The 27003-nt window shown below is 43.0% G+C and overlaps 1 protein-coding gene across 2 annotated transcripts in view; it reads right to left on the bottom strand.

Annotated features, from left to right (window-relative positions):
• The window catches only part of LOC126282527 (uncharacterized), a 114255-nt gene that overhangs the window by 63961 nt on the left and 23291 nt on the right, over positions 1-27003 (bottom strand). For both annotated transcript variants that reach the window (XM_049982199.1, XM_049982198.1), the window contains exon 2: positions 20420-20726. In XM_049982199.1, the coding sequence (XP_049838156.1) occupies positions 20420-20726 (307 nt within the window). The remainder of the gene's footprint in view (positions 1-20419; positions 20727-27003) is intronic.

Here is a 27003-nt window from a genome sequence, read left to right as displayed (position 1 = left end):
CTATTGCAGATAATCTCCTTGCCGCGTTTGTTTAGGTGGAAAGCATGTGTTGCGAAGTGGTTTTTGGTTAGTCTCTCTATTTGAAAATTCACAGCATTTTTTTTTTATTTTTATTTTTTTTATGCATGTTTTGCTAAATTCAGTGCTTGTATCAGGTGAAGGTTTACAGTATTAATTTTAGTATTTAGATTATGAACATCATATCTCCTGGGTATAGGATGGATAATGATATTCATTTTGTGACTTAGAGCGAGTATTTGTTCCAATGGTTGTACCACATGTTTCGTCATCAGATCAAGAGGTTTCTCTGTGTTGTTAGAACCCCCCATTACAATCAAAGTATCATGTGTACTGAAGGTTCTTGTCAAATTTTCTGCGTTTTTTACCACCTCTTTTAGTGGAGTGGCAGGTTTTACTATGCTTTTTACCTCATATGAGGGCTCTAGTTTGTCTTGCAGTATTTGAGCACAGTCTCTTCCATGACTGTCACTTAATATTAGTAGTTTCATTTTTTCCAATATTTTCTTGCTATGTAACGTTCTGGAATTTCTTTCGTTTTTGTCCTGCACATATATTGGTGCTTGAGCAATTATATTCTCTGGAGAATTAATCAACCACTGTGTGGTGGATTGTTCACTTTGGATTAATTTTTGCGTAAATTGACCTTGCTAGCATCTTGCACCAGGTGGTTATCAGAAGTTACAATTCCATAATCACTTTCTGGACCCATTTCATGTAGGCCTACCATCATATTAGCTTTGTTTTCCGTGGCAGTATGTTTACATGCAGACTGTGCAGGGCTACGATCACACGTGGCACCAGACAACACACGATTTCTGTTAGGCAGAAGCATTGCATTCTGAGCATGATTTACGGCTTTACTATTTCTCGTAGTAAGCTGTCCCGACAAGCGCCAGTTTTTGTTACTGATATTCGGATTCGGATTACGGATAATGAGTTCATTGTTATTGGGTTTATTGGTTACCGCCACTTCCAGTTCATTACACTTCGCTAATAGTTCTTAATTGTACTTCACCAATAGGCTTTCATGCTTGAGGCTGAGGACCATTATTTCTTGTTTCAGTGACATAATTAAGTGATCCTGCGTTTTTAGAGTATTGTTTACTTTGGATTTGGTAGCTAGTATGATGCACTGGTGACATTTCCACTGATCTTCACTGTTAAGTATTTCAGGTTAATTTTTCGTGGTATCAGTAATTACAGTTAATACACAGAATACCTCGTATAACTGTTTTTTGAACATATTTTGGACTTATTACGGCCGAAATTCGTTGGAACTGCAGGATCGGGAATTTGTGCACTTTTACCCAGCGCCATCTTGAATTGGAAACATTGCCTTGAATTGGAAACATTGCTGCAGTTCATTAATCTCCCTGTGGTTCCATTTGTATCACTTCATCTGATGTCACATTAAGAGCATTGCCATACAGGCTGCTGTAAATAATTATGTTATATTTAAAGATATGACCGAAAACTGTCGCTAATAAATAATTCTTCATCAGCAGAGGTTGGTGGTTCAGAAATATGATTCTTTTTACAAATATCTATAGCTGTTAGACACTAATTGCACAAAATATTTAGCTGTTTTTCTTTCTTTGATTGTTCTAATGCATAAAAAAGCATACTTCTACCATTTTTCTCTTAAAAGACAACCGGGACCTTCTAGCCTCTTGATAGGTTTCGAAATTAAATGTAAATGACCTCCAAGTCAAATATAATTAGTACAAGTGGACTTTGAAATTATCTTCTTTTACGATCAAATAACTCACAGGAATGGGGCCACGTGACGTCAGCAACCACCGATATTCAGACAGAAGCACTCCCTGTCATTTTCAAGGCTTAACTGCAGCAAGTAAGGCGCTGTACAAGCGAATTCAAAACCTTTGGTTTTCAGAAACACACACACACACACACACACACACAACTACCACTATCTCAAACAAAAGATGAGATACATCACAAGTTATGAATAGTGAAATTAATAATTAAAGGGTGAGGCAGCATAAACTGTGTACTTCTATTTATTTGCAAGCCAGAGAGCAGGATTCCATGCACAATATAAACAAAAAGCACCATCTCTATTTATAAGTTTAATTTCAACAGCTTTCTTAACAACACTATCCCAAGAGATGGAAATGCACGCAAGAATTTCTTTGTTGTTAAATTCCATAGGATGACCAGTGCCAAGACAATGTTCTACACTGGTAGATTTGCTACACTGTTGTAAGCATTTGTGATGTCAGATGCCACACCAATATCTACCAAAAATCAACAGAATTCTTCTCAAATGTAATGTAAACAGTGCTTTCTGCCCAACAAGCAAGGTTATATTTCTGTTATGGAGTATAAAGGACGATCTGGGCCTACATAAAACAAGCATTTACCACACACCATGTCAATGTGGTGTCTCACATCAACGAGACCATGTAACATTATGTGATTGCCTTATCACTTTAAATCATTCACTAATCGAGCAGTCGCTCGGCAACACCTACAGTTAGCAAATAATGTTGCGAGAATGTAAAAGGTGAACGACCTGTGACGTAACTTGTTTATTGTCGAAGTACCGTCAGAGATGCAGTGAGTTATTGACTTTGAAAACCGCGGCCCGGAAAACGGACAGAAGAAGAACACTTTTCCACATTTTCTTCTTTTATGTATGAGATATTTTCAATGAACAGTTACTCATTCTTCTCTTGTCTCTTTTAACTTGTGTCGGGGGCGCACGTCTTGCCGCCATATTATTATCGTTAAAAATAATATTATTTTAGTGTAAAGTAAAGTGCAATACTAAAAGTGCAATGCTGCATAGCAGTAAATTTATTGTGTGACGTGTATGTGAAAACGTCAAAGGAATTATTGTCATTACCAGAAGAGAAGTGCCAGTCAAAACGGCATCCATGTTAAATCTTTCATTGCAGTGTAAGTTCTTCTATTAATTGCCGATTCAGATTTAAATGGAATTGGTGTATGGGCTATTTATTTGGTGTAGAATCTATGTCTCACTCCTTCATGAAGTTATTTAATTTTCTTTATGTTTCTGCCAAATAGAGAGTTCACAGTCACGAATTCTTTCGTCGAAATTGGACGGAAGTTGTATGCGGCGAAATATTTTCTCCGCGCCACATTCTACTGGTAAATGCATGATAAACTACGGTCCCTTAGGAAATTCATGTTGAGCTATCCAAAAGTAATTATATTTTGAATAGGCATTTACTCTCCTCTGCAATGCAACTTCTGACTGATCAGACGATCCAACAAGAGGCAGCCGCACACGGTCGGCGTTTTGCAAATGTATTTCCACCGCTGATTATAGCTATATGTTGCAGCACAAAAGAAACATATTGTTATAATTAGCGACTACGAACGGGGACGTTTATAACGTATGTTTATGTATACACATTACATAAACATATCGTTATAACCACCAGGACTGTTGACATCAAGTGAAAGGAGTACAAACGGCAGACCAGACTCAAACCGACTTCCAAATCACATATAGTGGAACATAGTTTGGAACTAAATCATTTAATAAACTATGATGATGTAAAGATTCTGACACACAAAACAGCTGTTTAACACTTCAACAGCTGCCACCTGTTCCATACCACGAAGTCCCTTCCATAGTGTCTGGTCACTAGCCATACGTGGTCATCACATCTGCAGTGACGAGCAGCCCCTCTCGAAATATGCTGAGGGTCTCACTGAAGCCTTCACTGACAAATTAGCCACCCAATCTTGCACAAAAACAGATCTCCTGTGCCTGATTCTTCCAATCTCCAACCACCTCCCAAAGTCCCATTGTCTGGCTACAGAGGAGAATTTCCCTCGTAACTCAGTACCACCCAGGACTGGAGCAACTGAATTACATTCTCTGCCAGGGTTATGATTACCTCTTGTTGTGCCCTGAAATGAGAAATACCCGGCCCACTACCCTTCAGACCCCTCCCACAGCAGTATTCCACCATCCACCGAACCTACGCATTATACTCTTCCATCCTTACACAACCCCTGCTCCCAATCCCTCCCCTCATGGCTCATACCCCTGTAATAGACCTAGATGCAAGACCTCCACCTCCCATCACCACCTACTCCAGTCCAGTCACTAACATCACCTGTCCCATCAAAGGCAGGGCTACTTTTCTTAATTGCACTGGTGGGAAATTTCCCTGCAATACATCTTACATTCCCATAACCCTCCTGGCCTCAACCTTTGTTAGCCATTGTCCTCACCCATCCAGCCCCTTCCCTGTTCCCATTCCAGCACTATACAGCCGTCATTCCACCATCACTCCCAGTCTTTTTATTTCTCTCCTTTTCTTCTATTTCCCCACCTCCCCCTCCCCACCTCTCCCCTGCCTACTGTCTAACCTGCAGCATTTCACTGTCCACCACACCCACCATACTATCCCTCCCACTCGCTGCGCCAGCCTTCTCCGTACCCCCACATAGTCACCACTTCCACCATGGACTGGTGCTGCTGCTCGTACTGTGGTTTCAGTTGCCCGAGACTGCAGTTGTCTTTGCGAGTTGCGTTTGTGTGTGCATGTGCATGTCGTCTATTGTTGACGAACGCCTTAACGGCCGAAAGCTTTAATTGTGAGAGTCTTTTTGTTGTGCCTATCTGAAACGCAGCATCTCTGCTATATGGTGGCTAGCAACTTTCCTTTTCAAAAATGTTGCATTCCATCCTGGATTTTCCATTGTTTGATAGCATCCACTCCAGTGGACAGCGTTAACAGTCGATTTCTTGGTATTTTCAATCCATCATGAGGCTGCAAATGCACACAGCCCACTGAAGTGGGCACTCCCCATTGTGGTGGCATGTTCTGCATCTCTCTGCAGCCTCATGACGAACTGAAAATCCCAGAGAAGTGACCATTAAAAATTGTCCACTGCTGTGAAAAATCATGTACCTAAAGGGTTAAGTACTGTCTGAAAAAATCTGCACCTATATCCAGAGATGATGATGATGATGATGATCATTATTTTGGATGTGGGGCACTCAACAGCATGGTCATAAGCAACCTTCAAAAAGGTCAGCATGTCAAATTCTACTTCCCCTCCCCATCACTTTAGGAATGAGGCCCAACAGTACCAGTATTGGCAAAGATGGTAGACTGTTCTTCAGACATACTGAGGTATGCCCTGATGTCCGTATGTAAGACAAACTTAGCCAAAACATACTGAACCGAAAATGGCACACTACAAACTTCACGGAGCAGTGGATCTTCCTGGTGGATGAGGAAACCATGTGTTTAAGGGCTGTGTCCTATGATCAGTATGGTGAGCAGCACTTGCTTCCATCAGAGCGATGGGCATGAAGTCTGCCATGCCTGTGTGGTCAATGTGAGTGACCACAGTTTGTTTTCAGTCACCTCCAACTGTTCAGCTTCTCACTGACACAAGGTTCATAGTCACATAATGAGATCAGTGTGCAAGGGAACGGCACATTGATGTACAACACCATTCCACCATGCTTCTTTGGCAGCTCTATTGGTATGTCATTTCCCTCTATCCCAAGTGTCCAGGTACCCAGTAAAAGATCACCTCTTTGCCACAGAGTTGTTATCTCCGTAAAGAGTTGTTGTGATAGTGCCACTACATTTAACAGTGCCGCCACGACAGTACGCGCAAACGGCGATAGAGGCGCTCCGCAAATCGGCTGAGCGTGGGAGTGCCACCTAGCTACGAACAGCGCCGGCCACATGTCACGGCACGGCAGTCGAATACGAGAGACTGAGTTGTAATCATGTGATCAGCTATTGTTTCTAAGAGATAGTGTTGAATATCCACGCAATTATTGTGATTAAAGGTTATAACACTTTTTTGGTGACGAGGTCGGGATATTTTCACTGCGTTGTGGATTGCGTGTTCGTGACGGGGCAGACATGGAACAGCTTATGCATGCGCTCATTGAACAACAAACACAGCTGACGGCAGCGATTCGGGCGTTGTCGACGTCGCTTACTCATCGTCTGTCTTCCTCTTCTCCGCCTCCATTCCCTCCTTACGACAAGGCCGCTAAAAACTGGGAGGATTATGAGAAGCGTTTGCGGCAACACTTCTTGGCTTTCGGCGTTGTCGACGCTCCTATGTGTAAGTCATTATTTCTATCTTGGATTTCTCCTCGAGTCTATCAGCTGCTATCTCAGTTAGTCCCTCTGCGGGAACCTGCCTCCCTGTCCTTCCAAGAAATGTGTGACTTATTGTCTAACTATTATCGAAAAAACACCCGTGTCGTTGCCGCCTGCGTGGCGTTCTACCGGTGTCGTAAACAGCCCCATCAATCTTATCGGGCTTGGGCGGCGGAACTACACGGTCTGAGTAGGAAATGTCAGTTTGTCACGGACACACATCATGAGTCTTATGCTGATTCAATGGTTGTTGTTGTTGTTGTCTTCAGTCCTGAGACTGGTTTGATGCAGCTCTCCATGCTACTCTATCCTGTGCAAGCTTCTTCATCTCCCAGTACCTACTGCAACCTACATCCTTCTGAATCTGATGGTTAGGGATGCTATTCTACGGCTTGCTCCTGATAAAGAAGTTCGGCAACGTGCCCTACAACTGCCAAACCCATCGTTATCGGAAGTTCTATGCATCACTCAATCCTTTGAAGTGTCTCACGCTGCTGGCGCGCAAATAAACGCGTGGTGTGATGTAGGCGCTGTACAGTCAACTCTCGACACGGACAATTTGCCTGTTTCACAGGAGAACGACGATGTGGCGGCGGTTCACTCGTGTCAACAACGTAGCGTTGGGCCGCAACGCTCACGGCGAAACCAGCAACCACAGAAGCCGGTTCGATGCGCACTTCCTTCTTGCCCCCGTTGTTTCGTACAGCACGACAGGGCAGCGTGTCCAAAACGTTGGGCCACGTGTAATTCATGTAGGAAAAAGGGCCACATTGCTTCTGTGTGTCAGTCCCCTAAAGTTCCTGTCGACGAGGATGAGGCGTCGGACATGGATGTTCACTGTGTGCTTTCTCAAACAAATAAGTTTTTTGTAACTGTTCGTGTTCTGGATAAAGACATCCGCATGCAAGTGGACACTGGCTCTGCAGTAACTGTCATTAATTCTCGCACGTATTTGGCGTTGGGCTCCCCTCCTTTGTCTCCAGTTACGCGAAATTTGAGGACTTATAAAAAACAGAAAATTCCTATCATGGGCCAGTTTGTTGCTTCCACTGCCTACAAGTCTGTTGTTCGGCCCCTCACATTTTATGTGGTGGATCATGCGGGCACTGAAAACCTGTTCGGTTATGATGCTTTCCAGTTGTTCGGGTTCTACATTGATGATGATGTGCACCTCATATCTGAGGATATTCTATATCAACAGCTGGATGGATTGTGTTCTGAATTTTCGTCCGTGTTCTCTGCTGGTCTGGGTTGTACCAAGGATTTTGAAGCCCACATTACTCTTAAACCTACGGCTCGCTCTAAGTTTTTCCGAGCACGCCCTATTCCGGTGGTGTTGCGTGCACCTGTCAAGGTTGAGCTAGACAGGTTAACAGCTTCAGGGATTCTCCTTCCGGTTACCTCCAGCGAATGAGCATCACCGATCGTGGTGGTTTCTAAACCAAACGGGAGTCTGCGACTGTCTGGTGACTTTAAAGCCACTGTCAACGCTCAGAGACACTTATCCTCTTCCCCATCCTGAGGAGTTGTTTACCAAGCTCACTGGGGGCCAGTTCTTTTCCAAACTTGACTTATCGGGGGTGTACTATCAGTTGCCGTTGGACGGTACTTCCAAGGAATTTCTCGTTATCAACACTCCTTGTGGGTTGTATCAGTACCAGCGGTTACCATTTGGCGTCGCTAGCGCACCGGCCATTTTTCAGCGGTTTTTGGAACAGCTAACGGCTTCCATTCCCGGCTGCATAAACTTTCTGGATAACATTGTCGTCACGGGGGCCTCCACTGAGGAGCACCCTCGTAATTTGCATTCACTGTTTCGGGTTTTGCATTCGGCTGGGTTGAAGTGCAATCTGGACAAGTCACAGTTCTTCCAACCCTCCACTGAGTATCTTTGTTTCCACTTGTCCCGTGAGGGTATACGTCCTCTACGTCAGCACGTTGCGGCCATTAACGCTCTACCCCAACCGTCTACGGTCAAAGAACTTCAGGCGTTTCTAGGCAAGATTGCTTATTATCACAAATTCATTCCATCCGCAGCAGCGGTAGCTTATCCTCTGCATCAGCTGTTACGCAAAAACGTCCCCTTCTGTTGGTCCGACGGGTGTCAGCAGGCTTTTGTACGCCTGAAGGCTCATTTGCAGTCGGGGCCTTGTCTTGCCACATTCCGTCCGGGTCAGCACTTGGTTCTGGCGACTGATGCATCACAGTATGGCCTAGGGGCTGTTCTCGCCCATCGGTATGAGGATGGGTCGGAACGACCCATCGCCTATGCTTCCAAGACCCTCAACGAGGCCCAATGGCGTTACTCTCAAATCGAAAAGGAGGCACTGGCTATCATTTATGCTCTAAAAAAATTCAGCGTTTTTTTGTATGGTTCTAAGTTTCACCTCATCACCGACCACAAACTGCTGGTCTCCCTGTTCAGCCCATTGGCGTCGCTTCCGGATAAGGCGGCTCACCGCCTGCAACGTTGGGCCTTATACTTGTCTCGTTTTCATTATGAGATTCACTATCGCCCCACGGCCCAGCACGCCAACGCTGACGCATTGTCGCGTTTGCCGATGGGCCCCGACCCTGTTTTCGATCGTGATGAACTCTTCTGTTTCCACATTGATGAGGACGAACATCGTGCGGTCGAGGGCTTTCCACTTACAGGTTCGCAAGTCACGTCGGCTACTGCGCGGGACCCGGTCCTGCGTCGGGTGATCGGTTTTGTTCAATGGGGTTGACCGGACAGGAACAAGGGCCGGGCATCGGATCCCCTTCGCAACTACCATGCCTTGCACCTTCGTCTGTCTGTTCGTGATGGTGTTGTTCTTCTGGCCACGGATGGCGCATTTCCACGGGTCGTCGTGCCAGCCTCTCTTCGTAAAGATGTTCTCAAACTGTTGCACGAAGGTCATTGGGGTATTTCTCGGACTAAGTCCCTGGCCCGCAGGCATGTTTATTGGCCCAGTATTGATTCGGACATCGCCCATATGGTTGCTGCGTGTGGCCAGTGTGCTCAACAACTGGCGGCACCTCGTACAATGCCCTCTCCGTGGCCTGATCCAGCTCAGCCATGGGAACAGGTGCACGCCGACTTTGCCGGCCCCTTCCTCGGTAATTATTGGCTACTGTTGATTGACGCCTTCTCGAAGTTTCCGTTTGTTGTTAGATGTCCGTCACCCACCACTGCGGCGACTACGCTGGCTTTGTCCAAAATCTTTGCGCTAGAAGGTCTTCCATCCACGATCGTCACAGACAATGGCCCTCAGTTCTCTTCGCAGGCCTTCCGTGATTTTTGTACTGGACAAGGGATTCATCACGTTACAGCACCTCCCTTCCATCCGCAATCGAATGGGTAGGTCGAGCGCCTTGTCCGCACTTTCAAATGCCAGATGAAAAAATTCCTTAGTGATTTTTCCACAGACGACGCTCTGCTGCAATTTCTGAGTTCTTATTGCTTCACGCCTCTGGGTGATTGCAGCCCTGATGAACTCTCGCATGGCCGCCAACCACACACACTACTGCACCTGCTTCACCCTGTCAGGCCTTGTGCTGTGTCCCCTAGTGCGGGAAAATACTCGGTGGGCACCGACGTGTGGGCACGAGGGTATGGATCTCGCCTTAAATGCATTCCAGGGGTGGTCAAGGCTCTTCGCGGCCGCCGGCTTTGTGAAATCCGTACGGGTGACGGCACGGTTGTTCGCCATTATGACCAGATGCGCCCACGAGTGGTGGCCACGCCGGAGCCACCGCCCCATCCTTCGCCTCCACCAGCCCGAGAAACCAGTCCTGTCGGTGCTGCCGATGTACCGTCCGCGTTGATGCAGCCGACGGAACCGGCCCCAGTCGCGACGCCGCCTTCTCCGGGACCCATCTCGCTGGAGCACACTCCCAGGTCCATGACACCTATGGATGCTGCTCCGGAGTTTTCACCCATCATCTCATCCAGGAGGCACGTTCCACGCACGAGCTTCCGTCCTGGACATGTTCAACCATACTTTCGTGTCTCTCCGCGGGATCTCCTCGGGGCCTCACAAGAGGCCATGGATGTCTCCGCTCTGTCCATGTCTCCAAGAAAGTGAGTGCTTTTTTTTTTGTTCAAGGGGGGAAAAGTGTTGTGATAGTGCCACTACATTTAAGAGTGCCGCCACGACAGTACGCACAAACGGCGATAGAGGCGCTCCGCAAATCGGCTGAGCGCGGGAGCGCCACCTAGCTACGAACGGCGCCGGCCGCATGTCACAGCACGGCAGTCAAATCCGAGAGACTGAGTTGTAATCATGTGATCAGCTTTTGTTTCTAAGAGAGAGTGTTGAATATCCACGCAATTATTGTGATTAAAGGTTATAAGAAGAGTCATGGATGAGCTGAAACAACTGCTCTCTGTTACACATTTGATGCACGACTTGTGATGCACTGAGTCAGAACAAACAAGAAAGCTTTCACTGTGATGCCTATGAATCCACTCCGAGTCATCACAACGCGGCACAACTCTGCATCTTAATTTGTGAATTGTTTTGGGCAATCCCTTTGAAAACCCTATCAGGGAAAACAGCTGAACAACAGAGGGCAATCACTTGTTGGAATCCATCTGTATGAACAACGATAAAGCTTTGACGAGAACAGAAATCCAATTTCATTGGTCCAAGCTTCCAGCCTCCTGATGGATAGCTGCAGTCACCTCATTGTCACTGTAAGATCAGAGGAAGAGTAAAAAGCTACAAAGTCATCCACAAACAAAGGTAATTTAACAGGGCTCCTGACTGTGGATGTGATGCCATTGATAGTGACTGTAAACAATGTGACACTGAGTACACTGCCTCAAGGGACTCCATTCTCTTGAATGCAGCAATTAGACAAGGCCTCGCCAACATGATATCAAAAGCACCAGTCCTCAAGGAAGGATTGGATAAGAAGTGGGAGAATTCCACATAGTCCCCATTCATGAAGTTGGTGAAAAATGCTGTACCTACAAATGATGTCGTATGCTTTTTTTTTTAGGTCAAATAACAAACCAATTAAGTGGCTTCAGTGTAAGAAAGCATCCTTTACCACTCTCTCCAGTAGAATTAAGCTATCAAGGGCAGAATGGTAGTGCCTCAAACCTGACTGGGAGCAGCACAAGTGACCTCTGGATTCGAGGAGCCAGATAAGGTGGCAGTTGGCCATGCTTTCCAAGAGAAGAGCTACATTCTGGTTGCTGTTTGGGTCATAAGTTCCTTGCCTTGTTTCCATAATGGAATTAATACTGCCTCCTTCCAAGTCATGGGGTACTGTCCACCAAACCAGATGTGACTGAAACAAGATAGAAGGTGGCCTTTGGCTTCAGGGCAAAGATGACAGAGCATTGCATAATGAATCTGATCAGGCCTTGGAAAAGCATCAGGCCATGGGCAGAGCCGATTCCGTTTCTCACATGGAGACTGGGAGATTTTAGATCATGTCATTACAAGAGAAGAAGAGGAGAGCATCGTCATCTCCACAGTCCTCGAGAACACTTGGAACACAGGGGATTGTCTCAATGACACAGCGATGGTTGGTTGGTTTAATGATTGAAGGAACCAAAGTAAGAAGTCATCTGTCCATACTACATGGAACAGGCAAGTCAACAAAACTACACGTTGAAGACCAGTCTGGTTGCATGAAACCCACATAGAAAAAGCCCAAGGTCTATCGTAGGTCAACAAAGTCTAGAGAAAGGAAAAAGAAAAGGAGGGGGGGGGGGGGGGGGGGGAGGGAGAAAGGTGGGTGACGTTCCCACTTACCAGAGGCACCCCAGCCAACAATACACATGAAAGACTTGTGACATGGACAGGGCACCAGAAACACAGGAAAACAAAGGAAGATCACCAAGTCATACAGAATACACAACCGAGCCCAGACAACTGCTACCCAGTCGGGATAGAGGAGGCAATAGGGCGTCCTCCCAAACCCTCAATGGTCCAACAAGGCTGAGTTGCCCTATCTCAGAGTGAATGGCAATGAATAAACCGTAAAACCAGGTCAGCAACTGAGGCATCATCTGCCAACACCAGGTATAGCGAGTCATAAAGAGTAAGTGTTTGTCGCAGGGTGGCTAGGTTAGGACAGTCCAGTAAAATGTGGACCACCACCAAATGGGCACCACAGCAACAATGGGACGGATCCTCACGATGAAGGAGATAGTCATGAATCAACCAAGTATGGTCAATACAGATGATGGAGTCCTTGCGAGGACCCCCACAAATTCGTTGTCTTCCCTTACTGCCAGTACTTTGTTCAGCAAAGTCAGAGTATGCCATTCCATATTCAACATCCTTGGAACTTGATGGCGTAATACTGATCAAAGGTCAGATTCCAGAATATTGATCTCACGATGTGGCTTGCTGGTAGCCAATTTGGCCAGCCTGTCAGTGAATTATTTCCCTAGGATCCCAATGTGATCTGGACCACCGGAATCCCAGATACTATGGCCAAGGGAAGGCAAGGGTAACACTGGTGATGAGCTTGTAACTGTGCAAAGAGTCACTGCAGGAAGAAAGAGCACAAGAGATAGCTACCAACTCCACAGGGACAACACTGCAGTCATATGGAAAGCAGTAGAGTTCATTACATTCTGTGTGAACATAAGCAAAGTCATCATAACCGGCACTCATCAAGCCATCAGTATAGACTAATTCTTAACCCCAAAACATGCCAGGAAGGGAGAAGAATTGGCAGCAGCAAGACTCAGGGTGAGGTCCAGACAGAGCTGTGGATGAGAGATACAAAATTGTGGTATTCATGGGCAGGCATGGAGAAGAGGTTGTAAAGGGGAAAGGTGGTGTTCAGAAAAATGTTATCTGATGCAGATGGTGATGGTGATAGTAACCTCAGACCGGGGCCACCATTGGTGAGAGGTGGATCTCCAAATCCGGAAAGAAGAGATGGGTGCTCCAAAGAGCAGTGGATGCGTAATGCACAAGCAATCACTGTTGTTGGCACCGAACCCGCACTGTGGAATCCAGACTCTGCTAGGAGGCTTATCACGGGGCTAGCCCAAAAGGCATCAGTTGCCAGTTGTACCCCACAATGGTATATCTGGTCCAGTATTTGTAATACTGAAGGTGATGCCGAGTCATATGTGTGACTCCCATATACTAGATGAGACTGGACCACTGCTGTGTAGAGGTGTACCAGCATAGAGTGGTCCGTGCCTGAGCTGGTGCTGCTGAGGTGTCGAAGAGCATTGATGTGTGACCAACATATTTTCTTTAGGTGACAAAAGTGGGGAAGTCGTAACAACTGGGCATCAAAGACAAGTCCCAAAACATGACCTTTGCCCATACCTGCGAAGAGGGAGTATGTGACCCTATGGCAGTGACATATTATTTACAACACATGTTTCTGGCATTTAATATGGGAACAGGCCATGGCAAGAAGCAGTTTGAAAGCCAGGAGTTGGTCAAAAGATGGATGCCATTTGTAGCATTGAAGGACACGATGGCGTGCTTTAATAGCCTTAGCAATTTCAGGTGTCCACCAACAGACCATCTTGTGTCAGGAAGAACCTGAGCAAGAACTAATCGCCATAGCAGATGCCGAAAGGATGGAATCTATCAAACTCCAAACAGACTCACCAATTCTGTCACGCGGTGGAGTGGTGGGATGGCAGCCAAGGAAAACGCCTCCTAATCTGCATCAGTGCTGCACTGGTAACACCAGCTCCCAATCAGATTACCGAAGTTAAGTGCTGTCAGGCTTGGCTAGCACTTGCATGTGTCACCATCTGGGTCTGCAGAGTGCTGTTGGCAAGCTATTGTGAGGCCAATTAAGGGGCTACTTGATTGAGAAGTAGTGGCACCGGTCACAAGAACTTACAACAGCAGGAAGAGTGGTGTGCTGACCACATGCCTCTCTGTATCCGCATCCAGTGATCCCTTAGGGCTGAAGATGACACAGCGGCTGGTCAGTACCACTGGGCCTTTCAAGGCCATTTCGGACAGTTTTTTTTTTTTTTTATCCACATCAGTAAAGGCCCACCAGGGAGGGCGTCCAGGCGAGTGATGCTTATAAGATAAGACAATCGGGAAAATGATTGTCATTGCACAAATCTTCATGAACTCTCCACTGAATGGAAGGAAGGAATCTAAGGCTATAGATGGAAAGAGCAATGACTGAAAAAGTGCTGTGTGCCACACTAAAGTGTGTGGGAGCTCCAGTATTGAGGAGGCAGAGATCAAGCCCTGCCGGCTGGTCTTCACCAATTCTGCCCCAATCAGGGGTCGCAGTACTACCCTAATGAGTGTTATCGGCATTAAAATCCTGGAGAAGGAGCGGGGCAGCTGTCAAAGGAGGGCAAGAAGAGTAGGGAGCATACGAGGCCAGTCAGGGGAGATGAAGATTCCATATCATTACTGCAGTGTCTAAACAGATCCGAATGGCCCCTGCTTTCAGTGCAGAATGAATAGGAACCCAGGAACTAACAATGACCGTGCAGACAAATGCACAGATACCACCAGAGGCTTGCAAAAGACCAATCCACTTCCAGCAGAAGTTTGGAAACCACAAAGAGTTGGCAAATGAGTATCGACATGAGATTCCTGCAATACAACACAGGCTACAGAGTAGAGATAATGAAAAGACTGCACTTCCAAAAAGTGATGACAGGAACCATTTCAGTTCCATTAGAGTAATACAAGAGGCCAGTTGAATGTTGAATTGGCCAGAACCGGTCATTGTGCTGAGTCAGTGTCTATCGCTGGTAAGGACGTGAGACATCCATGAATGTAAGCTTGTATACAGATAGAGAGGGAGGGGGCAACACCCCCTGGGATGTCAGGAATGGCCTCGTCCTGAGATTTATGCACCACCTCCACCTCCAGCAAATAGGATTTGCCTCATATAGTGAAGACGTGTGACAGTGCACGCAATTTGGGACACAGGGCTTCACATCAAAACGATAAACCAGAACTGGCTTTTCTAGAAGGATACCCTCAAAAGCTAGGATGAGAGTGCCAGTACTATTGTCTTCAGGACCTCTCTGGACTCACGAGACAAAACAATGCCGCACTCTGTCAGATTAAATTTCACCAAACTTATCTTCAATGTGTTCCACAAAAAAAAGAGGGTTTTCGTAGTGATGGAAGACTCCCTGTCTGTCCTGGAACAAACCAAGTAATAAGGAAAGGGTTTTGCCCCAAGCCAGTGGGCTTGGTTCTCCTCTCAGGGGTTGGACGAGGAAGGCAAGGTCAACAAAGGAGAAGTAGCACCAAAGAGTTACTGTCAGAAGAGACAGTCATGAAAGAGTGGCCAGGAGTATGGTGCTTAGCATCTGTATGTGCGGAGCATCCACCCTGGTACCAACCACTCTTATCAGGGGCACAGCCCGTGGGTGCCACATAGCTGCCACAAAGGCCACCTGATATAGCCGTCTTTGATGAGAGTTCTGATGCTCCAGAAAGACAAGCAATTACTCCTAGATATACATGAGGTAATGACAGCTCATGTACCAGAAGTGCGATCCATGTGATGCCAGGGACTCCTCCAGATGGATACATAACAGCCCCACCACACAGACTGGCTGCACACGCTAGTGACCTAGCAGAGGGCATGGGGTTACGGCAGGGAAGAAAGGGGGCAGGATGGGGGGGGAGGGGCAGAGAAACCCACAAACCCACACTGGAGACACTAGGAAGAGAATTATTTCCCAACTGGCTCACTCTATGGAAACGGAATAGAAACACGAGGCACTACCGAAAAGCAATACTAGAACCGAGGGAATAGTCAGGTCATCATAAATGGAAACACTGAGAGAGAAAGGGCGAGAGGGGGGGGGGGGGGGGGACAGCGGCAGGAAACAAGCATTGGTGGGTAGGATGGAAAGAATGGATAACGCGAAGGGATTGCAATCCGGGAGGGGGAGGAAAAAAAAGGGGGGGGGGCTGCAATAGTTCAGGGCCCCGTGCATGCCCATACATATGCACAAAAAGAGCTTTGGGCCCCCTGGGGGTGGGGTGGGGTGGGGTGGGGTGTGTTACAGTCTGTTAGTGTAATTCTGAGACTACTACATGGCAGAACTGACCAACAGAGCGCTCTCTGTTGAATGAGCATAGGCATTACCTCACAGTACATCCAAGTCATCTGGAAGACATTTTAATTTAGGCTGCTCCGTAGGTCCCATGAGCCACTAGGGAAACAAATGTCGATCCAGACAAGAGTCCCATGTGCCTGAGGAAGCCTTACACAACTAGGGCCTGGCAGGAGCCCAAGAGGATGCCCACTAGTGACTGTTTTACGTTAACAGCCATTAACCCCGTCAGCATGTAACACACCTTAAGGTTGAGGCTTTTCTTTCTTTTTTTTGCTTTTACAGAGATGTACCTTATTCATAGTCCAAGCAGCGAAGCCAAGACCTCTGTTCTTCAAAACACACAATGTTCCACCACTGCATCTAACGGTGATCTCTGAATATGCCCAGAGTTTACGGTACAAGAGCTCTGGTGGTGATGGCCAGTCCCCAGCTCTGAAAATCCGGGACCACTGTACCCGTACCCAGCCATTCCTTGTGGGGCTCCCTGGCAAGAACATAGAACACCCTTCCCCCAGTTATGGGACACACTGTCATGTCCCTCTGCTGAGGCCTGTCCAACATTGTTACCCTGCCAGTAGCTATGCTACTGCTGGCACAGCCCTCAGCGTCACTGAGGCACACAAACCCTCCCATCTGGTACTAAAAGTGCCTACGATAAAGCATCATACCCCAGTAGGGACATGCATCTGGGGAGATCTTGATAACATTTCAAAGATGAATGGATTGGCAGCTTGCTTTAAAGGTTTGGAAATGCAAAAATGCAGAAAACTGGTATTCTATGGATACATCATCATCAAGTCACAGTTGGAATCAGTCAATTTATACAAATGCCTGGATGGAACAGTTTGTGGGGATCAAATGGATTCCTTTTTTTTTTACATATACATCTATACTGTGCAAACCACTGTAAATGATCACATAGACACAATCTTAGGCAAAGCAGGTGGTAGCCTTTGGTTCACTGATAAGATACTGGGAAATATCTTGTCAGCTTGGCCTACAGAGGAAGCTTTTCACGACACACTTGTGCATTTCTTCTTAGCGTATTGCTAAAATATGTGGGACCATTACCGACTAGGACTAAAACAGGGTATTGAACATATAGTAAGAAGGGCAGCACAAATGGCCATAGATTTGTTTGACTCACAGGAAGGCATCACAAAAATGCTGACCGACTTTGAAGACAGATGCCAAAAATTGTGCGAAAGCTTACTTGCAATGTTTCAGGAACAACAATTAGAGAATTTTAAGCAGGCATTCTTGCCTTGCTCCATACATGAATTGAATAGAAAAAAATCCTAACATGTGGTACCCTCTGTCATGGACTTCACAGTCTGCAGATTATGTATGTAGATGTATATGTGCCGAAAGTACAAGATGTATACATTTTTTAAAAAGTTGAAATCTGTTCAAATTCAGCCAAGAAGCACTCAAAACAGATTGGCAGACCCATAATGCATGGGAAATGTTCTAGGGGAAGTGCTTCACTGATGCTTTCTTCTCATATGCAATGAAATGTCAAGTGTTCACTTACATCTTTCAAATAAATAATGCACAATATCGTAGTGTTCCATTGTTAAGGGTTAGTATGGCACCAAACGAAGGGAGAGGATGCAACCCAGTACCAGCATATAGTCTAAGCCTCTCTCATAGCACCACTGAGTATTCGAGGAGGTTGCCTCTAAGTTGAGCACCTAGTGTTATTGCTGACATCTGCAGACACATAGACATGCTGGTGTTTATGTCTGTGAGAGCAGAGTGCGGGGGGCTTAGTGTGTGTGTGTGTGTGTGTGTGTGTGTGTGTGTGTGTGTGTGTGTGTGTGTGTGTGTGTGTGAGAGAGAGAGAGAGAGAGAGAGAGAGAGAGAGAGAGAGAGAGAGAGAGAGAGAGAGAGAGAGAAACATGGGCACAGACAGTGAAGCTCTAAGGATGTGAAACAAGTCAAGCTACGCATTAACAGACAGAAGCAGCCACTGTAAGGTACCTCTGAAACATATTAAATGAGATATTATGAGGGGTGTGCCTTCAAATTTTTTATTGTTTCCAGTGTCGGCTGAGGTATTCCATGACATCCATATTACTTGGTTAACTTTCCCACTTTTCTGATGCAAGTTGCAACCCTCTGCCACCAGAGGGGACCTAATTGTAGTGCACAACATCGTGATGTCTAACGTAACTGTATTGGTGAGTGAGCAATAGCATGCTGTAATTGAAAACACGAATTCAAAGAGTTTGTCCACACATGGAACACCCTCTTCTTCAGCATTACAATGCCAGACCACACTGTGATAATCTGACACCTTGGGTTCACTGTTATCATTCATCCTCCATACAGTCCTGACTTGGTCCCATCCAATTTTTATCTGTTTCCAAAACTGAAAGAACACCTCTAAGGATGTCATTTTGATAGTGATGAAGTGGTGCAAGCAGGTGTTAGGTTGTAGCTCCATCAGCAAAGTCAAATATTCTACAGTGACAGTATCAATAAACTGGTCTCTCATTGGGAGAAATATGTTTGTCATCAGGGTGAATATTTTGATAAATAAATATGTAGACATGAAGAATAAATAACAATAACAATAATAATAATAATAATATCAACATAAAAAACCTACATTATGGACAGGTAGATAATTTAAGAAAATTCTTTATAGAATGAGCAGAAACTAGCAAAATACACAAAGCAATCACTCATATGCAATTTCATAACAACTTCTACAACCCTTTAGATCACATAACACCAACAGAAACAAAGAAAGTAAATTGGAAAAAGAAAACACTACATGGCAAGCACTCGTATCATCTAAAATAGCCACACATCGATCAAGACTCATCCAACACATGGCTGAGAAAAGGCAATATATACAGTGAGACGGAAGGATTCATGATTGCAATACAGGGTCAAACAATAAACACCAGATATTACAGCAAGCATATTATTAAAGATCCCAATACAACAGATAAGTGCAGACTTTGCAAACAACAAATAGAAACAGTAGATCACATCACAAGCGGATGTACAATACTAGCAAATACAGAATACCCCAGAAGACACGACAATGTAGCAAAAATAATACATCAACAACTTGCCAGACAACATAAACTAATAAAACAACACGTTTCCACCTACAAGTATGCACCACAAAATGTACTGGATAATGATGAATACAAATTATACTGGAACAGAACCATTATAACAGATAAAACAACCACACATAACAAACCTGACATCATACTCGCCAGTAAAAAGAAGAAATTAACACAACTAATCAAAATATCCATATCCAATACAACAAATATACAGAAGAAAACAGGAGAAAAAATTGAAAAATACATCCAACTGGCAGAGGAAGTCAAGGACATGTGGCATCAGGATAAAGTTGACATTGCACCAATTATGCTATCAACTACAGGAGTCATACCACACAACATCCACCAGTACATCAACGCAATACAGCTACATCTAAATGTATATATACAACTACAGAAATCTGTAATTATTGATACATGTTCAATTACCCAAAAGTTCCTAAATGCAATGTAACATATACTGCACAGTTAAAAGGAAGTCACGCTTGATCAAGGTCCGAGTCACTTTCCATTTTTAACCAGAGATAACGTCAGAGAAAGGAAATAAATAATAATAATAATTTAAAACATACAGCATTCCACATAACACCTTCACGCTATGTTTTTTCCTTTCCTAGAAAAACTTACCCCCCAAGCTATGCATAGCACAATACTAACACCTCTTCCTCTTTCAGAGTTCAAAATCTCACTCATTATAGAAGGATGCTGACTCAGTTTTTTAGGATAGCAAATAGGAAGTTGTGGAAGTTTGTAAAAAAAGAAGTACTGTATACCAGGAGTAAATCTAATTATGGTCTCTAACTAGATGTCTGTAAATGTATGTTTACACAAATTAGCTTATTTCAAACTGGTCTAAACTTGTACATACTTTGGCATGTTCTATATCCCTGTAAAAGGAGATCTACGGATGAATAAAGCAGCTCCTGCTGCAACCACCACCACCACCACTACTACTACTACTACTACTACTACTACTACTAAAGATGCAGACAGTTAACAGCGTTTACTTTATTTAAAAAGCTTTTAAGAGTTTTCACAACAACAAAAATCGGAGCCATACTTTACAGCACACCCTCATATTAAAGGTTTTCTACAATTTAAATCTACAGTCATAAATAATTCTACACAATTACCTGGCTTTAAAATATCCATCAGATCAAATTCAAAGGAAGAAGCTTCTTTCAAAATTACAGCAATTGCTGAATAAAGCTTCATAATGAATCTAAAATCTGTATCGTAATGAGACAAATGAAACTGAGTTTCACTTTTCAACGGCTTCCTTAAATTTCGAATGTCAACTCCCAAAGGCTTAAGTAATTCCTGATAAATAAAAATAACAGCGTCAGTTGACAGTTTGTGCAGATCTCTAGCACATATTGCCGAAATCTGATAATTTTTTAATATCTCCAGTAGCTTTTCCGCACACTCGCTGTCTGGCATCTGCAAAACAAGAAGGGAAACTGTGAAATATCATGTACATGTAACGAATAATCTGCATCATTGATAATGCACACAAATATGAGTTTTGAAGACATAATTCTAAAATGGGCAAAATATATCCTCCAGATAAAAACATGAGTATGTAACTAGCTGTTCACAAGCATCACACAATTATTTATTTATCACTATTTTCAAACAGATGAAGAAATCAAATTCATCCATAGAGCAAAATCAAAGTACAGTAATTTTATGGATTTGTCCACCCATCCATCATGTTTCCACGATCACATGAACAAGGAGAACCTTAAGGTTTGTGGAAAGAGTAAAGTTAAATTAACATTACAGAAATAACTCTCAGAAATTAATCTCTATGTTCATTAAAAATAACTTTCACTGCATTACTTAATACTATATGTACTTATGCCAGTCAAATCAAACCTAGTAAATTAGTAGGAAAATTAATACTTTGTCAAAAGCTGCTGGGTCCTCAGCTACATTGAATAACTTCTGTTTATCTGTGATTGTCAGCTTAATAGTCACATTAATACAATGGTATTTCTCAAAGAAACTAGTTGAGTGAGTTAGCTACATGTTCCATAGATCATCTGGTTTGTTCTTTTATCCAAATGATGTGCAACAAGTCAGTTTGCACGATATAGTAACTGGCTCCTTCTAACACCCAGCAGACTCATCTCCTAATATAAATGAAAACTTTAGAGGAAACCTCAGTTCGCTCATACCCAAGTTCCTCTGTCATACTGTAGTCATCGGTGGAGGCTTTAATCATCCAATTGTCAATCAGGAAAATTAGTTTTGTTAGAGAAGCATTATTAAAAGCCCTCTCTGAAAACTACCTAGAACAGATAGTTTGGAACCCCACTCACAATAGAAATATATTAGATCTAACGTCAACAAATAGACTGACCTCTAAGGATGTCCACATCAAAACTGGTATCAGTGATCATGACGCAGTTGGGGCAACAAAGATTACCAAAGTACAAAGGGCAACTAAAATAAGCAGAAAGGTATGTAAGTTCAGTAAACATGATAAAATGCCAATAATGTCATATCTCAATGAGGAACTCGAAACTTTAAGCACAGGGCAGGAATGCGTATAGGAACTATGACCCAAGTAAAAAAGAATAGTTAACTGTACACTGAATAGATATGTACCCAGTAGAACAGTTCATAATGTGATGGACCCTCCACAACACAGTCACACAGAGAGACTACTGCACAATAAGTGCGAAACAAAGCATAGGACTGTAGTCAGAGAGACCTTGAATGAAACATGTATGGCTGTCAAGAGGGTGTGCATAAAGCCTTCAGTGGCTACAGTACCAGAATATTGACAAATGATATTTCACAAAACCCAAAGAAATTCTGGTCGTATGTAAGGGCTGTTAGTGGCACCAAAGTTAGTGTCTGATCCCTAGAGAAGAACTGAAATTGAGGGCAGCAAAGTAAAGGGTGAAATGCTTAACTAAGTTTTCAAATGTTCCTTTACAAAGGAAGACCCAGGAGAATAGCCCCATTTTAATCCTCGAACCACTGAAAAGATGTGTGTATCAGTACTAGTGTCAGTGGTGTTGAAAAACAGCTGAAAACATTAAAATTGAACAAAGCTTAAGGACCCGATGAAATCCCTATCAGATTCTACATAGAATTTGCAGCTGCCTTAGTCCCTCTTCAAACTACACCAAAGAAACTGCTGTAGGCATCCCATTCAAATATAAAGATGTGGAAACAGGTAGAATACGACACTGCAATTGATAATGCCTACATAAAACTATAAGTGTCTGGTGCAGTTCTTAGATCTGTTACTGCTCCACAATGGAAGGTTATCAAGATTTAAGATTTAACTCTGACAGGTTACATGTATGTAAGCATCCTGTCTGATCACCTGCGTCCATTCATGTCCATTATGCATTCTCAAGGACTTGAGCAATTCCAGCAGGACAGTACAACACCTCACACATCCGGAATTGCTACAGAATGGCTCCAGGAATACTCTTCTAAGTTTAAACACTATCATTTACTGCCAAACTCCCCAGACATGAACATTATTGAGCATACCTGGAACGCCTTACAACATGCTGTTCAGGAGAAATCTCCACCCCCCTCGTATTCTTACGAATATATGGACAGCCCTGCAGGATTCATGGTATCAATTCCCTCCAGCAGTACTTCAGACATTAGTCGAATCCATGCCACACCATGTTGCGGCACTTCTGTGCGCTCGCAAGGGCCCTATATGATATTAGGCAGGTGAAATAGGTTCTTTGGCTCTTCAGTGTATAATCTATTGTAGTTCCTCAAACACAAAACCGTGCCAGGTAATTGGAAGAAAGCTCAGATAACACCAGCCTACAAGAAGGGTATTAGAAATGATCCACAAGATTACTGTCCCATATTTTTGATGTTGATTTGTTGTAGAATCTTAGTACATATTCTGAGCTCTAACATAATTAGGGATCTTTAGCAGAATAGCCTCAATGCCGTACAGCACGGATTCTGAAAACATTAATCATGTGGAACCAAACCTGAATTTTTCTCACATGCCATAATGAAAGCTATGGAACAAGGTAGTCAGGTAGATGTAGTATTTCTCCATTTCCAAAAAGCATTTGACGCAGGGTACCGTACCTATGTTTATTGTAAAAAGTTAGACCATTTGAACATATGAAATTGGTGACTGGATTAAGAACTTTTTGGTAGGGAGGATGCACACCCTTTGGGTGTTCCCTAGGGATGTGTATTGGGATCCTTATTGTTCATTTTGTATAGTAATAACATTGTGGACAATATTAATAGTAACCTCAGACTTTTTGCAGGTGTCGCAGTTATCTATAATGAATGCCTAAAAGAAACTACATAATGATTCAGTCAGATCCTGATAAGATAGATTGATAACTTGCTTTAAACGTTCAGAAATGTAAAACTGCGCACTTCACATAGTAAAAAAAAAAAAAAATAAATAAAAATAAAAAAATAAATAAAAACTTAGTATGCTATAATATCAAGGAGTAAAAACTGTAACCGGCCAACTCATACAAATACCTGGGGGTTAATGTTTTGTAGGGATATGAAACGAAATGATCACATAGGCTCATCAGTTGTAGGTGAAGCAGGTGGTGGACTTTGGTTTATTGGTAGAAAGCTGGGAAAGTGCAATTAGTCTACAAAGGAGATTGCTTACAAATCACTTTTGTGGCTGATTTCAGAATATTGCTCAAGTATATGGTACCCATACCAAATACGACTAAAGGGGGATACTGAAAGTATACAGAGAAGGAAAGTGCAAATTGTGCCGTGTTTGCCTGACCCAGGGGAGTGTCCCAGAAATGCTGAAGAAACTGAACTGGTGGACTGCTGAAGATAGACGTAAACTATCTCGAGAAAGTGCAAAGTATGAAGAACCAGCTCTAAATGATGACTCTAGGGACTTACTACAACCCTGGATATGTCACTCACACAGGGATTGCAAAGATAAGATTAAAATAATTACAACACACACAGAAGCATTTGAACAATCATTCTTCTCGCATTCCATATGTGAATGGAACAGGAAGAAACCCTAATAACTGGTACAATAAGGCATACCCTCTGTGTGCACTTCGTGGTGGTTTGCAGAGTGTGGATGTGAATTTGTATAAATTTACTAGGATTAATGAACACATTATTACTTTTCATCCTACTCAAGCAACTTTTTTTGGGGGGGGAGGGGGGGGGGGCTACCAGTTTCTAAGTACTAATTCATCAGTTGAATGCACAGAGTTGCAAAGAAGAAATGGTTTTAAATTTGTTTAAAACTTGCTTCACTATCTGTCAGAAATTTTATGTTATTGGGTGAACGATCAAAAATTTTTGTTGGTGCATATTGAACTCCTTTCTGAATAACAGCTTTAACAATAGGCAAAAAAGGTCATTTTTCCCTCTAGTGTTGTAGGCATGTACATCACTGTTCTTCTCAAATTGCGATGGATTATTTATTACTAATTTCCTCATCGAATAAATGTATTGTGACAGTACAGTTAAAATGCCTCTCTCCTTGAAGAGGTAGCTACGTGATGTCTGTTGGCGAATACCACATATTATTCTTACTGTTTGCTTTTCTGCAATCAGTACTTTCTTTGTAAGTGATAAATTAGCTCAGAAAATTCTTCTGTATGACATTATCAAGTGGAAATATGCAAAAAAAGTAGTTGAACTTAATTGTCTGAGAAGCTCAGTAACATTCTGCTTCCAGTTCAAGTTATCAACATGTACACCACAAAATCTGGAACATTCTACCCTATTCACTGGTTCCTGCTCATGTGCTACATCAATGGTTGTTATGACTATTCGTTGTAGAGAATTAAATGTAGTGCATCTTTTCAAAATTCTGGGCGAGCCCATTTTCTGAGAAACACTTAACGATTCTTTGGAAAATATCATTTATCAATTCCTCTGTTGTTCTTTCTGTAATGGGAGTTATTAGAACACTAGTAATGTCAGCAGGAAGTACCAATTTTGTATGTCAAGTGTTAAGTGAAAGGTCATTCACATATATAAGGGATAGGAGTAGAACCAAAATTGAATCCTGTGGGACTCAGTTTGTGATTTCTTTTCCTCCCTCCAATCCGCAATGCGCTCAATGTTGCACGTCTTGAGCTTGGACCACTTACTGTTCTATTTTGCTCCTTTTTCTCACAGTTAACAGTACACCTTCCTTCAAACCTGCTCATGTTTTGGCAGGCTATCCAGCTATCCACTGGGCCATTTTACCACTAAATCTGATGAGGGGGGGAGGGGGGGGATGGGGAGCTTCCCTTGTAAGAGAGTACCATGATGTACACAGTCAAATGCCTTGGAAATATAACAAAAATACCAACTGGTGATATACCATTATTTAAGGCTTGTACTACTTTGTGAGTAAATGTATAAATAACATTCTCAATTGCAACCCTTCTGGAATCTAATCTGTTGCCACTTAAGTTTGTGACGACTCTTCATTACATTACTTTTCTCAATATTCTGCAAATGATGTCTTGCCACATTTCTCATGAAGTGATTGCATATATTAAACTATCTAGAAAAATTTCCTGCACCAGTGATACTTTGCATTTATTACTAAGAACATAACTTACTACGGTGGAACAACTTTTCAGAATTCTGTTTCAAATTACATCAACCCCACATGAGCTTCTGTTTCTTAGTATTTTTATAATTCTATTAATTTTACTGAAGGGTGTCTCTGCTACTTACGTTTTGTAGAATTATACTTTTAATATATTCTTTTGTTCCCTCAACTGAACCTCTTAATCCTATGTTTCCTGCTACATATAGAAAGTGATTGCTAAATGTACTTGCAACTTGTTAACTATCTGTCACAACATTGTCATTTAGTTTAATTGTTATGGAATCTTGTACACTGACTGGCTGTCCTATTTCCCAATTGACAGTGTCCCACAATCTTATTATCTGCATTATTAATTTGTCAAGAGATGCATACTTCTGGACACTGTAATGACTTTCCTTAAAATACTACAGTATTTTTTGAAGTATGCAAGCAATGTCATATGTTGGCTTACTCTGACCATTACCTAAATTTACCTCTTCCTCTTACATGAGATCTTCTAGGTCCAAATCTTGACAAAAATTTAAACTGGAAGGCACATTTAGACTTCTTAGCAAACAAACTAAACAGCCTAGCTTATCTGATATATGTCTTATCTGGTTTCACCCTTATGGACACCAGGAAGACAGTCTACCACAGCTACTTGGAAACTATAATTCAATACAGGATAATTTTCTGAGGAAACACTATGAACAGCCTAAGATTACTTACACTTCAAAAGAGAATCATAAGAGACATTTGTTTAGTCCAAAAAAAGAATATCTTGTTGCCCATATATAAAAATCAAAACTCCCTTGACAATTTTCATTTCAACCTCAATTACAGTACTTGTCACAGACACAGTTTCAAACTTCCCTCTCATAATTTAAAATTTTACCCTCAAACACCATTGTACATGGGATTAAAAATTTACAATAAACTAAATAACACAAATCTGTTTAATATGGAGTTTGGCCCACTAAAAAGATTGTTACTTAATACACTAGTGGAAAAATGTTATTACTCAATTGAAAACTTCATGCAGGGCAGTTTGGCAATTTGAAAAGAAAAGAAACAAAGATTGTGAATTAAAATAAATTGTTAATATATAGTATAAATTGTATTGCAAGCTGCAAAATCACCATGTTGTAAATGTTCTTGTTAAATTAGTCATGTCTA

This window comes from Schistocerca gregaria, chromosome 1 (genome assembly GCF_023897955.1).
Source record: "Schistocerca gregaria isolate iqSchGreg1 chromosome 1, iqSchGreg1.2, whole genome shotgun sequence".
Classification (NCBI taxonomy): Eukaryota; Metazoa; Arthropoda; class Insecta; order Orthoptera; family Acrididae; genus Schistocerca; species Schistocerca gregaria.
The sequence above is the reverse complement of the archived record's forward strand: the minus strand, read 5'-3'. Positions and strand labels throughout refer to the sequence as shown.